This window comes from Drosophila takahashii, chromosome X (assembly GCF_030179915.1).
Source record: "Drosophila takahashii strain IR98-3 E-12201 chromosome X, DtakHiC1v2, whole genome shotgun sequence".
NCBI classification, from domain to species: Eukaryota; Metazoa; Arthropoda; class Insecta; order Diptera; family Drosophilidae; genus Drosophila; species Drosophila takahashii.
In genome coordinates, this window is record NC_091683.1 from 9,453,294 (window position 1) to 9,470,004 (window position 16,711).

The 16,711-nt window shown below is 37.9% G+C and overlaps 2 protein-coding genes across 3 annotated transcripts; both read left to right on the plus strand.

Moving 5' to 3' along the window:
• The first annotated feature begins 2,786 nt into the window (after positions 1-2,786).
• LOC108062955 (proton-coupled amino acid transporter-like protein CG1139) lies at positions 2,787-16,687 on the plus strand. 2 transcript variants are annotated; one of them, XM_070218323.1, is made up of 5 exons: positions 2,787-2,924; positions 13,552-14,088; positions 14,782-15,239; positions 15,318-15,493; positions 15,912-16,687. In XM_070218323.1, the coding sequence occupies exons 1-5, from the start codon at positions 2,913-2,915 to the stop codon at positions 16,151-16,153; spliced, it is 1,425 nt and encodes a 474-aa protein (XP_070074424.1). In that variant the 5' UTR covers positions 2,787-2,912; the 3' UTR covers positions 16,154-16,687. The 2 variants fall into 2 exon arrangements, with proteins under 2 accessions (XP_070074424.1, XP_070074425.1); XM_070218324.1 differs by lacking the exon at positions 2,787-2,924 and adding an exon at positions 12,445-12,593.
• Positions 2,788-9,888, plus strand: LOC108062964 (proton-coupled amino acid transporter 1). Its single transcript, XM_017149859.3, has 6 exons — positions 2,788-2,924; positions 6,127-6,248; positions 7,413-7,773; positions 7,835-8,286; positions 8,345-8,517; positions 8,585-9,888. Exons 1-6 carry the CDS (start codon positions 2,913-2,915, stop codon positions 8,839-8,841), a joined length of 1,377 nt encoding a protein of 458 aa, XP_017005348.2. The 5' UTR covers positions 2,788-2,912; the 3' UTR covers positions 8,842-9,888.
• Positions 16,688-16,711: the final 24 nt, after the last annotated feature.

Sequence of the window (16,711 nt, forward strand, 5' to 3'; positions counted from 1 at the left end):
CTTTCTACGCATTCTGTAATTAAATCTGATTATGTACTTCTTTCTTTAGTTGTTGGTGACTTTCCCCCGAGGGGCGGTGACCCCGCCCTTAAAATCAGGTATGTCTATCTGTCACTGGGTAATTACCAGCACTAAGACAATAATATTCCCTGCTTATTCGTACTTACTGGAGCGTCACTAAAAAAACGTTTAGCGTTTCGAGCCAACGGCAATTGACGAAAACGCTTCGAAAACGAAAACGCCTCATGCGAATAAAGGGGGGACTGCCCGTATGACTTTTAATAACAATAATCCACCGAATAATATAAACAAAAGCCGCACTCGCACTGGGGAAAGACAGCGAAATAAACCGCCAGGCACTTTTAATTGCAAGTTTTCTTTTTGGCCGGCGATCTAAACAGAAGCCAAGCATGTCAGGGGTTCCACATAGATGTCTAGATATAGAGATTATATTATATAGGTATAGCTATACCAGAAGCAGAACTACCTGTTTTGGATGAGTTAAGAAGTTGAAAGACTTTTTTGCGACGTTGAAAGGGAAAGTCAACGGGCATTTACATAGCTTGGTGCTTTTTGAAAAATAAAAATAATTATAAAATAAATAAAAACGTGAAAACCATTTTAAATTACTTAATGTATTATTGCAAATATTTTTAATCTTAAGAAGGTGTTTTAAAATAAACCAAAATAAATCCCACACAACATAAAAAAATAATATTTTAATGCCTTTAAAATCTTGGCACGCGATAGTGGAAAATTTTCACGTTTTCTCATAAATTAAGCTGCTTTTAGAGCAACAAAAACAAACTATATATTTATTTATACACACCCAATGGAATGCTCAACCCTCAAAAAGATGATCCAGCTTATAATGATAGAAATTTCTGTTCAGCTTATTCAGAATATAATTGAAAACCATTAGCTGAAGTTCGACGACATTTAAATGAAAACAATCCATATATAAATTAACCGGCTAGAACATTTTATTTATTTTTATTAATTTATTCTTGTTTTGTTTCAAAAGAATTATGAGGCATTGACAAGACAGAATATTAAATACACTATAAAATTATTTAAGGAAATTATAATATTACTTATATCATTTAAAAAGGGTACAAAAAAAAAAAATAAACAAATTTATAAAGCTTGAATTTTAAAATATAATCTTTGCATTTTGCCAAATAAATTTATCTTTCGTAAGAGTATTATGTATATACACTTTCGATCCCATCACGTTCTGGCTAGATTGTATTCGTCATTGGGTCGGCTGACCCAAAATGTGATTCTTTCTATATCTATATCTTTCTATCCATGGTAGAAGCGAATCATGCCAAATCAGAGGACAACGGTCGATCTTCTGAGGTGGCCAGGCGTATATCTATGGGTTTATGGTCTAACCATATATTCTCAAGGCCAGGGACAGGGGTCCCAGGGTCGAACTGGCGCTTCTTTGTGTTCTGAGGTCGCCGCCCGTCTCCAATTGAGCGATCTGCTCACATAGTTGGCGTGTGTACCGCAATAGAACCCCATGGAAGGGGATATACACTGGAAGAAACGTCAACGAACAGCTTATTTAGGCTAATTATATATTTTAGTAAAGTCAAATTAAGTCTTTTAATATTTTCATGCTTGTAGTTTTAAATAGAGAATAAATAGAAATTTGTTTTATTTTATATTTGGTAATAATTTTTCATTGTGCACATTTATTAATGAAACTCTTTGTTCTCTCACCGCTTTAATTTACTCTTATACAAATCAATAATAATAAATGACATTTTAAATAGTGCATTCAAAATTGTTTAATAACTGTGCAAATAATTGTTTAATAAATGTAATGGTTTCATTTTGCCATTGGCTTCTTAAATAAATAACAAGTCTGTTATCTTCTTGCCAATTTATTCCATTCATTAATTGACTTCATTCACTTGTGGCCAGCGCCACCTGTGGCTAGCTATGCGAACTATATTATTTAATTATAACAGCTGATCGACAACCTGTTGGTCAGCCATCTCTTTCGCACTCCCATCTGGCGAATTTCTTTGTAATGAGCCAGCAAAGGAGTGAGCGAGAGAGAGATCGTGAAAGAGAGGTGAGGTGAGGGAGATGCTCTCTTCCAATTTCTACACTCGCAAAAATGAGGAAAGTCATCATGTGTTGCAAGATCCGCATTTTTAAGAAGAAATTTAAAAGAAGGGCGCAAATTTTAAGTTAATAATATTTGTCAATAAAGTTAATAAATAATTTAAACAAATGATTCCGGAATCACTTGTTAATGAACTTAATTTAATAAAGGGCTAGTACATAAATGATGGAAAAGCGTAGAAATATTTACATTGGTTGTCTTTTTGTTAATACTAAAGTTGAATGTACGATTAAGTATAGGAGAAAAATTTAAAAATAAAAATGTATTAAAAATTAAAACACTTTTTCAAAAGTGTTTTTTTCGTTAAATTCTGAGACACTTAATAAGGAGGATATTTCCTAAATAGATATGTATATATTTTTTGGAAAGTCCCTATATAGTTGGTCATTTATTCGCCGAGTGTACCGCCACCTATCTCACTCCCACTCGCTGCCAGTCCGCCTAACCAAACGATTGTCGCCGCTTCGCCGGTCGTCAGTCTTGAATTTTTCGTGGAGCGATTAACACACAGTGAACACAGATCGTCAAAGGCTGAAGAAGCCCAGAATCTAACCGCATCCGCATCCTCAGCGAAAAATAAAAAATAAAAGACAAACAGCTTAGATCGGCGGCCAAATGCAGCCTACGAAAATAAATCATTAAGATCAAGAACAGGCAAATTACGTGCGTTTTTTCTTGACGTCTGGTTTTTTTTCCGTTTGTTTTGCTTAATTTTTTGACCGACTTCTGGGACAAGAACAACACGAAGAGCCACAACAACAGCAACAACATGGATGCCGAGGTGTGTAATTAAAATGCAATCGTTAAATTTAAGACACATGCCTAAAAAAAGAAAACCCAAAACGCAAAAGTGAAACCCAAATAAACGCCGAAAAAGAGCCAAGAAAAAAAACAGAAAAATTACGACGCACAACAAAACGAGTTAATTTTGCCGGTTGTCAAACAACAACAAAAACTCAAATTCAAAGGCAAAAATCAAAAACACAGACAATTTATTTTGGTAAAAAGAAAAAAAAAATCAACAAATGTTTTAAGACAGCTGTTGCATTTTTCTTGGTCAAAAACAGAGTTGGGGGTGCATTTTTTTCAAGGGGGTATTTTTTACAGCCGATAAGCCAGTTTAATTACAGCAATTTAGCAATGAAATGTGGTAAAATAATATAAATGCAAACCCATTAAGTATGCAAACAATTGTATAAACATCGGAATAATGTGAATGACTGGGAAGTTTCGTTTTTAAAGGGGGGTTACTATAAATAGCTCTGAATATTTATAATGAAATAATAATAATATTCATTATTAAATGCATTTAGATCTTATTATTATTTCCAATTACAATTTACCTCTATAAATTAAAGCACCTTACAGGAATTAATTTTTTATCGCTATAAGCCTTTAATATTGGCATCAACTTCCGTTAAACGAAATCATTGATTAGTGCGAAATTCCTGCTTATCTGGTGGCTTGGATTTATGGATCTGCTGTCACTTATCGTCAATGAAAGATTACTGATAATTTATGGCGACGACAAAATAAAAACCCCTTTCAGCTGACGCCCCTGAATTTTGCTTAGTTACGCCTGAGGTATTTGGTCTTTTTTGCCGCCTGAAAATGCAAATGATGGAAAATGGAAATTCACACACTTTTATGCATTTACACGTGATCAAGGTCAGAACTTGTTCTGGACCAGACACCAAACACTATTTTATATTTATCTCGATCCGTACACTGCTAAACATTCTTTTAACCAATTATTATAATAGACAATATTTAAAAGAATTTATATTATTTTTAGAAATAATTCAATTTTATAAATATAAGGAAAACCATTGCCATAAAAGCAAATATCAAATTTCATGGAATTTTTTTTCCGAATGCATTTGTGTGGCGTACAAAAGCTTTGCCAATAAAGGCCAATCAAGGTTCCCTTTGAGCTTGCCAGATTTCCGGCAACATTAATAAAAGAGAAATTAAACATTTTTTGTGTGGCTCCCAAGTGCAGTGAACCCTCGAAAGAGCGACCAGGCACCGTGAGGCGTGGAAAATTTTCCACTCGAAGATATTGCTCAATTCAAGAAGCAAAAAAAAAATACGAAAAAAAAAGAAGGGAAATGAGACCGCACATAAATAATATCAGTGCGGCCCTGTTGACAGTTTGCCAATGGGGGCTGCCATGGGTTAAGAGGGGGGGGGGACTGTTGGGGGGTTGGGGGGTTGGACCACACCACGCACTCGAAGACGGTTGTTCTATCTGGCTATCTGGTTATCTGTCATCAATTGACGGCATGCCACTCTGCTTTTCCATGGTAAAAGTCTGGTCTAGATTAAATCAAGTTGAAGCTGTTCAAGGGTATGGTAGTGACCACCCCTTTCCCCTTCCCCGCTCACCACGCCCATGGCCTACCTCTATAGTTTTTTCTTATTTAATTAGTGACAGAACGAAAAAAACAGTCTCTTGAATGCTGCCTCTTTTAATACCCTAATATAAATATATTTGATTTGAAAACATAATTTGTAATACCAAATTTCTCTAATAAATTTTGCATTTAGTTGGAAAATTTAATAAAATTATTTGAATATAATAAACAGTTATTTAAGATCAGTCAAAACTCCTTCCATATTCATAATGCCCAGTGGGCAGTGTAGGATCATAGCAATTAACACTTTGTCTTAACTACTTTAACTGCCGATAAGCAACGGAAATAATTGTCTAGATTTACACAAGGCTTCGGGCCAACTATGTGGAGTGCCCTTTTAAATATCACGTATACGTCAGGGGCGCCATGTCCTCCAGCTGATTGCGTATACCACATGTGGGACCATAATAATCTAAACGAGCTTTCGAGACAAAACGAATGATAGGCAGCGAAAGCAAAATCAGTTTGGCGATAAGTCGCTCGTTATTTACGACACTTAAGATTCACTTAGAGCCCTCGATAGATCTACGTCCTATATGGTATATAAACATCGTACATATTAGGTAGCTGGATGGTAACAAGGAATCGAGAAAACGAAACTGTGACACTTTCGACAACTTCGTTTGTTGTCCAACTGACAACAAAGTGGCCCATAAATCATCGGCCATCTATCTCAATTAAGGCATCGATATGTTTAATATTGCAGTCATAGTTCCTTGATAGCAACTTATCGATGGCGATTTAAATATTGTGAATGAACGTGGGTTTTTCCTATTTATCAAATGAATAGCTAAAGAACGTGATGGGATTCTATTACAAGGCACGAATTGATGGGAAATGGTTTAAATGAGGCAATTTTACAAGCAGGTTTCTTTCTTTATGTACGAATTAAGGTAAAAAAAATAATATTTTTTTTTATTTATTTCTTTTTTTTTTTTATTTATTATTGAAGTTTTAACAACGCAGTTAGCAGGTGTTCAAGACTATCTACAAATTTCAATTAGAGACAGGCTATAGGCACGTGCTATAGACATAGATATAGATATAGACAAAGATATCGGTTGGTTGGTCTGTTGGCAAACGTTCGGGTGTCATCGAAAGGCCAACTATCTAGCCGACACTAAATATAGATAGATAGAGACATAGATAGATAGCATTTAGCTTACTCTGTATGTAGTTTGGCTTTTATGAATCCGTTTAATTGGCTTTGATTTAGTTTGTGGCCTTGTTTATGGGCCTCTTATCACCGAAATATAGGGAGAACTTTTCCATCTGTCGCAATGCTTTGGAAATCCCCGATTTAATTTATTGCACGATACCAAATTGTCCAGTCATGTGGAATTAAATATGTGCACGAGTTGATCTGTGATTCCCCGGATAAGAGAGCTACGTCTATGAACTTGATCATGGAGACTGACAGGCGGAAACACTTGAGGGACTGGCGATTTTATCGGTCAATTAAAAGCCACCGACAAGCGAATCGAGCTAAATTTTCCCCTATATATATGTATACTTTAATTTATATTTTAAGCTTTTGTTTTTTGTTTTATACCTTTTAACCAAAAGGCGCCGAAAAATCCGAATGCAACAGTTCCGAAACAGGAAACTGTGGAGGGAGGAGCGACAGGTGGAGCAGCCAATCTGGCCAAGAAGGAGGAGCACGATGCGGACTATCATCCGCCTACAAGGTATGGCTGCTTGTGGCGAAACCCCCACTGCTTGCTCCTCTTAAACCCACCCAATAAACCCACCCCAAAACCAACAACTAACCGAAACCCCGCTCGCACTAACCTTCGACTAAGCTTAGGATAAGAGTAGCTAGTTTAAGTTTCAAGTGAAAGCAATCCTACGCATAAACCTAAATCCCGAACTCCTGCCTTAACCAACTAACCCTGCTTACGAATCATGCTTGAATCAATCCTGACTCCCAGCTTCAAACCAACTAATTTGAATACTGACAACGCTCCTGTAATGCGTAACTACTAACCTCGATCCCAACGAGATTCCTTCTCATGGAATAAGTACTAAATCCCAAAAACCCCAACCCAAAGATGATCAATAACCGTCTATAACCTAACTGATCCTATCATTGGATGCCAGCGCTATAAAGAAACCTACTAACTTTGGTCCTAACGATAAACGAAAGGAGTTATCACATCTACTTATAAGTGAAAATACCCAATTCCTCCATCTAAGATCCCCGAAAATCCCAAAAGATGATATCTGTGCTCCAAAGTAATTCAAGCTATTTGGAAACCTACTAACCTCGATCCCAAAGAAATCCCTTCTCATGGAATAAATACTAAATCCCAAAAACCCCAACCTAAAGATGATCAATAACCGTCTTCCTATAACCTAACTGATCCCATCATTGGATACTACCGCTATAAAGAAACCTACTAACTTTGGTCCCAACGATAAACGAAAGGAGTTATCACATCTATCCAGTTCCTCCATCCAAGATCCAAAACTCCCCAAAGATGATCTCTGTGTTCCAGTGTAATTTAGAAACCTACTAACATCGATCCCAAAGAAATCCCTTCTGATGGAATAATACTCCGAAAACCCCAAAGAAACCTACTAACTTTGGTCCCAACGATAAACGAATGGAGTTATGACATCTACCCATAAGTGAAGATACCCAGTTCCTCCATCAAAGATCCCCGAAAATCCCCAAAGATGATCTCAAGCTATTTGGAAACCTACTAACCTCGATCCCCAAGAAATCCCTTCTGATGGAATAATACTCAGAAAACCCCAAAGAAAACCCACTAACTTTGCTCCCAACAATAACCGAATGGAAAGACCCAACCAAAGACCCCTTAACCCCAAGATGATCTGTGTACTTAAAGCTATCTGGAGACGATCGTGCACCTGTTCAAGGGCAACATTGGACCCGGTCTGTTCGCCATGGGGGATGCCTTCAAGAACGGCGGTCTGCTGGTGGCTCCGCTCCTCACAGTGGTGATAGCGGTGGTCTCCATCCACTGCCAGCACGTCCTGGTCACCTGTTCGAAGAAGATGCGGGATCTCAGAGGAGAGACCGTGTGTGCGGACTACGCCCAGACGGTGGAGCAGTGCTTCGAGAATGGGCCACCCAAGTTGAGGGGCTGGTCCCGAACTATGGGACGTCTGGTGGACATATTCATTTGTGTGACCCAGCTGGGCTTTTGTTGCATCTACTTTGTGTTCATCAGCACGAACCTGAAGCAGGTGAGTTGGATTGGGAATAGGAGCACAGGAAGAGCAAACTAAATCTGGAATCCATCAAAAGATCCTGCAAGCCTACTCCATTGATATGAACGTCCATCTGGTGATGCTGCTGGCCTTTGTACCGGTGCTTCTCAGCTCGCTGATCACCAACCTCAAGTGGCTCACCCCCGTTTCGATGTTTGCGAATATTTGCATGATTGTCGGACTGGCAATCACCTTGTACTATGCCTTGAAGGACGGACTGCCGGAGGTGGGGGAACGCGCCCTCTGGACGAACGGCTCCCAGCTGGCCCTCTTCTTCGGCACCGCCATCTTTGCCTTCGAGGGCATCGCCCTGGTGATGCCGCTGAAGAACGCCATGCGAAAGCCGCACCAGTTCGAGCGACCCTTGGGCGTTCTGAATGTGGGCATGTTCCTTGTCTCCGTCATGTTCATGTTCGCCGGTTCGGTGGGCTACATGAAGTGGGGTGAACAGGTGGGCGGCAGTCTGACCCTCAATCTGGGCGATACCATGTGAGTTTGGGATCTCTTGGATCGGTTCTTTGGATTCTATTTCCCTTGTTATCCACAGTCTGGCCCAGGCCGTCAAGCTGATGGTCTCCGCTGGCGTTCTACTCGGCTATCCGCTGCAGTTCTTCGTCGCCATCCAGATCATGTGGCCCAGTGCCAAGCAGATGTGCGGCATTCAGGGACGTTCGTTGTGGGGCGAGCTGGGCTTTCGCACCTTTATGGTTCTGGTGACTCGTAAGTATCCGGCTGGGGGGACCAAAAAAAAAAAAACAGAGGAAAACTCACTGGATTCTCCTCTTAGTTGCCATTGCGGAAATGGTTCCGGCCCTGGGACTTTTCATCTCGCTAATCGGAGCTCTTTGCTCCACGGCCTTGGCTCTCGTCTTTCCGCCCGTCATCGAGCTCATCGCCAGGAGTGACCTGAACAAGGGTCCGGGCGTCTGGATTTGCGTGAAGAACCTCGTCATCCTGGTGATGGCACTGCTCGGCTTTTTCACCGGCTCCTACGAAAGTCTCAAGCAAATTGTCAAGCACTTCGGGGAGGAGGAGGTGCACTGAGAAGCTAGGGATCCCAGATCCCAGATCCCGGATCTTCCTAAGAGAGCAGACGAACAACTAATATTATACAGAACAAAGGATCGACAACTATTATTTATGAATTTACGGATTATAAAAGCATTATTACGATACCATACTCAGAAGAGATAAACACCGGACTTAGCCATGCATCATTAAATTATGACTAAAGCAACCGCGACTTAAAATATTATAGAAAACAGGATCATAGGAACTCTTCAAAATTATTATTAATCTTTTTTTATTACAAACCTAAGAATTACGATCCCCGAAACAAACAATACAGGAACACCAGAAGCAGAAGATCATCAGTATCCAAACTCGTTAGTCGATCAACCTCAATTTCAAAGCTTTAGTTAAAGATATTGGGAAATCCAAGCGCAAGCCATAACAAATAATGTAAACAGAATCACCAAACTTCACTATCTTAGAAGTATTATAAACATATCACAATCGAAAACATTGTAGAGCAATAGATTATGTACCTACTCTTAATCCTTAATTATTTACATACGTTTGCGAATTTATTATCAACAAAAGAGACACCATATATATACGTAAATATATATCTAAGTGTTTTTTTTTGTGTCTTAGTGAGCGTGCAGCGCATTTTACTTATGGTAATTGATTATTTTTTTTATAGACATTAAGTGAGAATAAACGATGCGACGTTCGTTTTGACGTCATCGCAAAATGACAAGAACCTGACAGATGTGATTTTTTTCGGGGGTTTAAGTACTTGAAATGAGAATTTCGATTAGAATGAATTTTTGGGGGAACAAAAAAATATAGCAAGAACATATATTATAGAAAAAGTTATGTTGAATATTAATAAAATAATCAAATAAATATAGTTCGCCCTTCTCTGCGCTTCTCAAGGAGTCCACTTAGGTCTTTTCCCACCACCACGCGTGTCTCGCTACGAAAAACGTGCGAATAATAGTTAAAAAGCAAATGAGCTGAATACTAATAATGTGGCGAAACGGGTTCTTCAAAAGTGTTATTACTCCAAATCAGCTTTGACATTGACCTCGTTTCAAAAGAATCCATAAATTGCTTTCTGATAGATATCGTTTGTCGACTTTCGCTTTCATCTGGAGGAAACTGGTTAAGAGCCATACCGGGAATCATATCTCGAGCTCTATCTCCCTGTATGGGAATTACACTAATCTAATCCGATCCGAACCAAATCAATCTAATCGAAACCGTTTTGCAAACGACCTTCAACTCGAACGATGAATGGAACTGCAGTGCTGTTGGATATGCATAGCGGAAGTCAGGAGCGCACAAAAGGGGGGGGGTAATATTAAATAATATTAAGATCATGTGGAAATATTATAAGTAATATTTTTCATATTTATAATATTATATCTAAATTATTTTCAAAACTAAATCAATAGATATCCTAACCCTTGGCGGTGCCCCTGCTGTTTGTTATGCATTTGTTTTTAGTACCCCTTATATAATCCAATTGCTGAATTCCGTAAACATCGATCGATCGACCGATCGATCCGTTGATTGGAAGAAGTGAGATGCAGCAACCGACCGGAGAACTTTGATTCCGTGCAATTCATTTAACTGGCGCTTCTTCAATCAAGGCGGTAAATTTCCGTGCGTCTTCGATTGGATGGCCCCCGGGGGCTGGCGGGGGTTAAGGTAAAGGTGTAACGATCACGAATGCATGGTATTATATGGAATACTCATGCTACGCTTAAGAATTCGATGCGATGGGCACGTGCCGGTTTTTAAATCAAGTCGAAAGCCGAATTTCGAATTCCGGAACGCGGCCGGATCCTTGAACCTGATTGAACCACTTCCTGCCGGTGAAAACCCCCACCCTTAATAATACATATATAGGTATATGTATCGGTACCCAATGTCGTGACGCAATCAGCGTTACGAATCCAACATTGTACTCTTAAAATACACTTGAATAGCCGACAGCGAGCAAATAAATAAATTACTAACTTTGAATGATGAATGACAACATTTTTACTGCCCATAAATGTACATATGTCGGCGTAGTGCCTATAAATAAATAGGGATCGCTTGAGTTTTCTAAGAATTTATAGAAAAAAGTGTGTGGAAATAAAATATAAACTCGGCTACTGAAGAAATCTAAAAAAAATATTATTTCTACTTGAGTTTGTTTGCTAGTCATTTGTAACCAATATAAACTAATTAAATAATACATTTCATTTTCATGAACAAATTCCAATGACTTTTTCTGTAATTTCCGAATGTAAATAGAAAATAAATAAACTAACATTGCATGACGAACAACCGTAGATATTGGATTTGGATCAGTATGTTTATGACTACTTTTTAGATATTCTAAAAATGATAAAAGAAATTCATTTTGCACAATGTATTTCCTTACAAAATCAGTTAAGCGTTTTTAATTACATCAGTTTAAAAACAATATAATAAAACCATCATTAAAACCAGTGACTAGAATTCTTCTTAGCCAAAGTACTGGCATTTTAAAATCACACTGAAAGGTAAGTTGAAAGCGGATTTATCCGGTGAACTCTGTGTAAAATGCCGCATTAATTACTTCAACAATTAGAATATTTCTATAAAAGACTCAAATAATTGATTTGATCAAATTCACAACTTTAAAAGTACGTAGAAGGAAATTTCATATTTTTCCTAGTAAAACAATTAAAAAAATAAAATTCATTTGCATTAATTAGAAACAATATAATTCAATTAATTTGCATCAATTAACTATTAGGTTAATCCAAAATCGTTTGTTTGTTTTGTTTATTCTGTTAATCTGATCTTGATTTCTACAATTTATTTTCAAGGGGGATTTTTCTTGACTTTTGTTGAGCTCGGAATACTAATTGTTTTAGGATCATTAAACTTTCGATTCCTTTGTTGAGCTTTACTTTATAGATAGTAAACACTAGTACTTTAGTCTAGAAATCAGAATTATTCAATGATCCATGACGCAACGCTTCTCATCTTATCGTTTATCGATGAGTGGCCGCCTGCTATTTTCCGCCTCCCAACGCTTCAATGCATTTCCCCGGTGATTTTCCACTTTCCGAAGTGACAGGTCCTCGAGGGAAAGTGAATTTCATATGGCGCTGAGTCATACAGACCACTTGCAAATGGAGCTTTCGAAACAATTACCGATAATAAGATCGAAATAGATCTCACACGGCCTCAGCCTCAGTCTCCCACGCATCTTAACCCCTTGTTTGTTGAGAATTTCGGTGACTTTAATATTTTTTAAAAAGTTGTCAAGAGCTGTTATAAAAAAAGAAATGTTTTGCTGTTCCATAAGATTTTTATTTAACAGGGGTTGCTAGGTTTATAAATTTCTGTTGATATAAATTTAAAAAAAAAATATTTTTTTAATTAAAATGTGTCTAAAATTTATTTTTTAGAATTTTTAAAACCATGACAAGTGAATTTTACTGAAAAATTATAAACCCTCTTTGGTTTTTGATATCAGGGGTGAATAGTTTTTTTAAGCGGGTGCCGGGGGTTAAACGTTATGCGCATTTTTGCATTGCTCACACAGACAGACGCCCGCTCTTTATTTTTCTATTTTTCTATATTTTCGCTTTCCGACTTTTGCCTTTTACAATTTTGCTATTCGCTTCTGTTGGCCAACTCGAGCATTGAGTCTGGTTTGAGTTCTTGCCGTGAGCGGTCCTCATTTTTTTGCCATTTTGCGATACCTCGGTGAAATATTTATTCGCAGCCATCATCATCAACAGGTGAACTTCGCTCGGCGACCGACTGAATAAATAGTTATTTAATAGTGACTTAATTGAATTAATGCTGCGGAATCTGTGCTAAGACCAAATGTGTCTGAATAAAAATATTAAAATGAAAAATGCATACATAACTCCCGCACTCCGCACGAATTGTGAATAATTAAGTGTTGTGGCCTTGACGTTTTAATTTCCAACTTCCCGGTTGTTAAAAATGTTTTGCTTTTATTAAAGTACCCGCGAGAATGCGCCAATAATTAGTTGCTTATCTCGAGTGCAGCAGCAATGTACGGATATTCAAATTAAATTAAAATTTTATAAAAAAAAAGGGCAAATTTGAAAAATATTTTCTTACATGATTTTGTGTAGTAATGTTTGGTTATAATGTAGTTTTGTACTACAAAAAAACTCACTTAAGGAAACGATAAAGTTTTGATTATATTTTTGATTGGCTGTGACATTGATTTAAGCTAGTCTAAAAGTGATTTGAATTATAATGAACTTAACGTTTTTAATTGTCCTTCAATGCTTTATTTGACTTAATAAACATGTTGCCAATGGTCAATCCATTATCATGGCAGCGTTTTTTATTGCTATGGATTTGTGTTACTTTTTTATTGGAATAATAAGACAAAAACCTTGAAATGAGTAAACACATATGTATATAATTTTTAGTAAAACCGTTTTTATAAAGGTGGGCTCTTTAGGGTTAAAGCTTGAGTTGGGAGCAAGAGAACCAATGATAAAGAAGATGCAGTGAAACGTTGAGATAACTAAATCAAAAATTGTGCTGTCTTATTTTATATATGTATGTATTATGATCATTTATGGGGCTAACTGTGCTTAGTCGCCCTTTTCTCTCCACGCGACTACCGTTAAAGCTTCCCCACAGACCCAAAAAGAGAACCAAGAAAGAGAGCACCCAAAGTAATTAGTAAAATTTTCCATTTAAACCCCTCAGCGCAGCGAAAAGAAAGCAATCGAAGCAGCCGGCGAAATGGGCAGGACACTGGAGATAACCGGAAAGCAGCAGGAGAAGGAGAAGAATCCCAATCTGGAGAAGAATCCGAATTCCGATCAGGAGAAGGGGGATCCGGAGAACGGCGATCCGGTGCGCAGGCGCGGCCACGAGACCAGCGAACTGGAGGCGGCCACCCATCTCTTCAAGGGCAGCGTGGGCGCCGGACTCTTCGCGATGGGCGATTGCTTCAAGAACGGCGGACTGGCCGGGGCCACCATCCTACTGCCCATCATAGCGGTGATGTGCGTCCACTGCGAGCGCATGCTGATCCGCGGATCCGTTCTCGCCGTGGAACGGACGCCCGGAGTCGACTTCCTCGACTATCCGGAAACGGTGGAGAAGTGCTTCGAGCACGGGCCACGCCCACTGAGGAAGATGTCGCGGGTCATGAAGCTAGTCGTCGAAATGTTCCTCTGCGTCACGCAATTCGGATTCTGCGCCATCTACTTTGTCTTCATCACCGAAAACCTTCACCAGGTGCGTTCCGTTTAAAGATTTCATAAGTAAAAGCAGAAAGAAAACTATCAAAATTATTACAAATATCACCCATTAAGATAAATTTAGTTTTAAAGATATTAGTTTCTGGAAAGGTATCAAAAATATTTTTGAAAAGTGTTGTAAACAATTAAAAATATAAAAGGGTCATGATTTTTTGCGAATAATGCCCAAAAAATAAAATGTCCAGGTTTAAACGCCAATCGATTGGAAATTTAATAACGAGTTAAGAAAGGTATGACAATCCATATTTGGATCAATATTTTCATTGTTATTATTATTTTTTTTTTTTTTAAATTGGGATTTGGCTTTTTGGTAAAAATATGAATTTTTCCTTGTCGTTTTTTTGCTGTAACTTGGCCAAAAATGGTCCTACACCAAAAATACGCACTGTTTTGAACAGATAACAAGATAATAAATAAATCCATGACACTTTCCAAGTGATTTTGTAAAAATAAAATTTTGGTCAATTCTCCATTTTTTTATAAGGATATATAAAATAAAATGTCCAGGTTTTAATGCTAATCGATAGGAAATTTAATAACGAGTTCAGAAAGGTATGACAATCCATATTTGAACCAATACTTCCATTGTTACGGTCAAAAAAACAATTATTTTTTTTGTGGAAAGCATTTAGTATTATAAAAAGCATTATATATTTATTATGTTTTGCAGGTCCTGCAGCAGAACGGCGTCGACATCAGCATGAGCATGGTGATGCTGATCACTTTGCTGCCGGCGATGATTCCCTCGCTGATGACCAACCTCAAGTACATCTCGCCCGTCTCGCTGTTCGCCAATGTGGCGCTGCTGTTTGGATTGATTGCCACCCTGACCATCGCCTTCTCGGACGGGCCGATGCCGTCGATTGGGGACCGGCACCTCTTCACGGGCGGCGCCCAGTTGTCCCTGTTCTTTGGCACCGCCCTCTTCTCCTACGAGGGCATCGCCCTCATCCTGCCGCTCCGGAACTCGATGCGCCGCCCGGAGAACTTCAGCACCCGGTTCGGGGTCCTCAACTCGACCATGTTCTTCACCACGGGCCTCTTTATTTTCACCGGATTCGTGAGCTACGTGCGATGGGGCGAGGAGGTAGCCGGCAGCATAACGCTGAATCTCGTGGTGGAGGAGGTGTGAGTATAAATCTAATAATATTATATTTTAAAAATTTTATAATTTAATTATAATAATAATTTTAATTTTCATTGCAGATTTTCGCAGGTGGTGAAAGTAGTCGCCGCTCTGGGCGTTTTCCTGGGCTATCCCATCCAGTTCTTTGTGATGATAAAAATCCTCTGGCCGCCAATCAAGCGGACAAATAATTGCTCTCAAAAGTATCCCATTACCATGCAGGTGTGTCTGCGTTTTTTCATGGTGATGATGACATGTAAGTCGAAAATTAGACTAAAAATAAATTCATAAAAAATATATAAACAATTAAATTTTACAAATATTTTTATGATAATAATAGGAACAAAATCAATATGTGAATTTAATAATACTAAACAAGTTGTATTTATCTAGTAGATAGTATATTTAACTCATTTCTGGTATATTTATCTAGTTTCTAGTATATTTATATACTTTCTGGTATAACTATCTAGTTTCTAGTATATTTATATACTTTCTAGTATATTTTTCTAGCTTCTAGTATATTTATATACTTTCTAGTATTCGTATCTAGTTTCTAGTATATTTATATACTTTCTGGTATATTTATCTAGTTTCCAGTATATTTATATACTTTCTAGTATATTTTTCTAGTTTCTAGTATATTTATCTAGTTTTTTTTTTTTTAATTTCAGTTGGCGTTGCGCTGGTCGTTCCCAAGCTAAATCTGTTCATCTCGCTGATCGGGGCTCTGTGCTCCACCTGTCTGGCCTTCGTGATCCCGGTGCTGATCGACTTTGTCACGCGGGCGCCGGTGCCCAAGGGCCTGGGGGTGTGGTCCTATATCAAGAACATCCTCATCCTGACGGTGGCCGTGCTGGGAATTGTCACCGGCACCTACCAGAGCATCGTGGAGATCGTCAAGGAGTTTAAGTAGACCTTAATCGCTAGCAAGTATGTTGTTTTTTTTTTTTTTACATAATTAATGCCTGTGTCATTCCTGTTAATTTCTGTATGTGAATGCTTCGCCCTGCTCTATTGTAAGCTTAATTCCTATACCGTGTATTTTTTTCCATTTTTTTTTTATTATTGTTGATAGTTATAAGCTGTGCATTTGTATGTATGTATAAACATGTTTATTGGCATTCTAATCGCATAAAGAAAAGAAGCATAAAAGAGAGTGATCTGCAGCAAAAACCCGATTTTAATAAATGATTACCCAAATGGCTTTGATTATTTCGGAGCCTTAAATTGAAATTAATTATCGTTAAAATAATGTGTACAAAAAAATTGTCTATCATCGATTTTATAAATATAGTGAGATTTATGTAAAGTATTAATTAGCATTCAGCAAACAATGTTTAACAACGCTACTAGCCATTAAGTTTGCCTAAAATGTGAATATGCGCTTTTCAAAGCGTACAAATCAATAAAAAAAATACCACAATAAATTGTAATTTAATTTATAAAATCTCGTTGGCATTTATTAATTAAC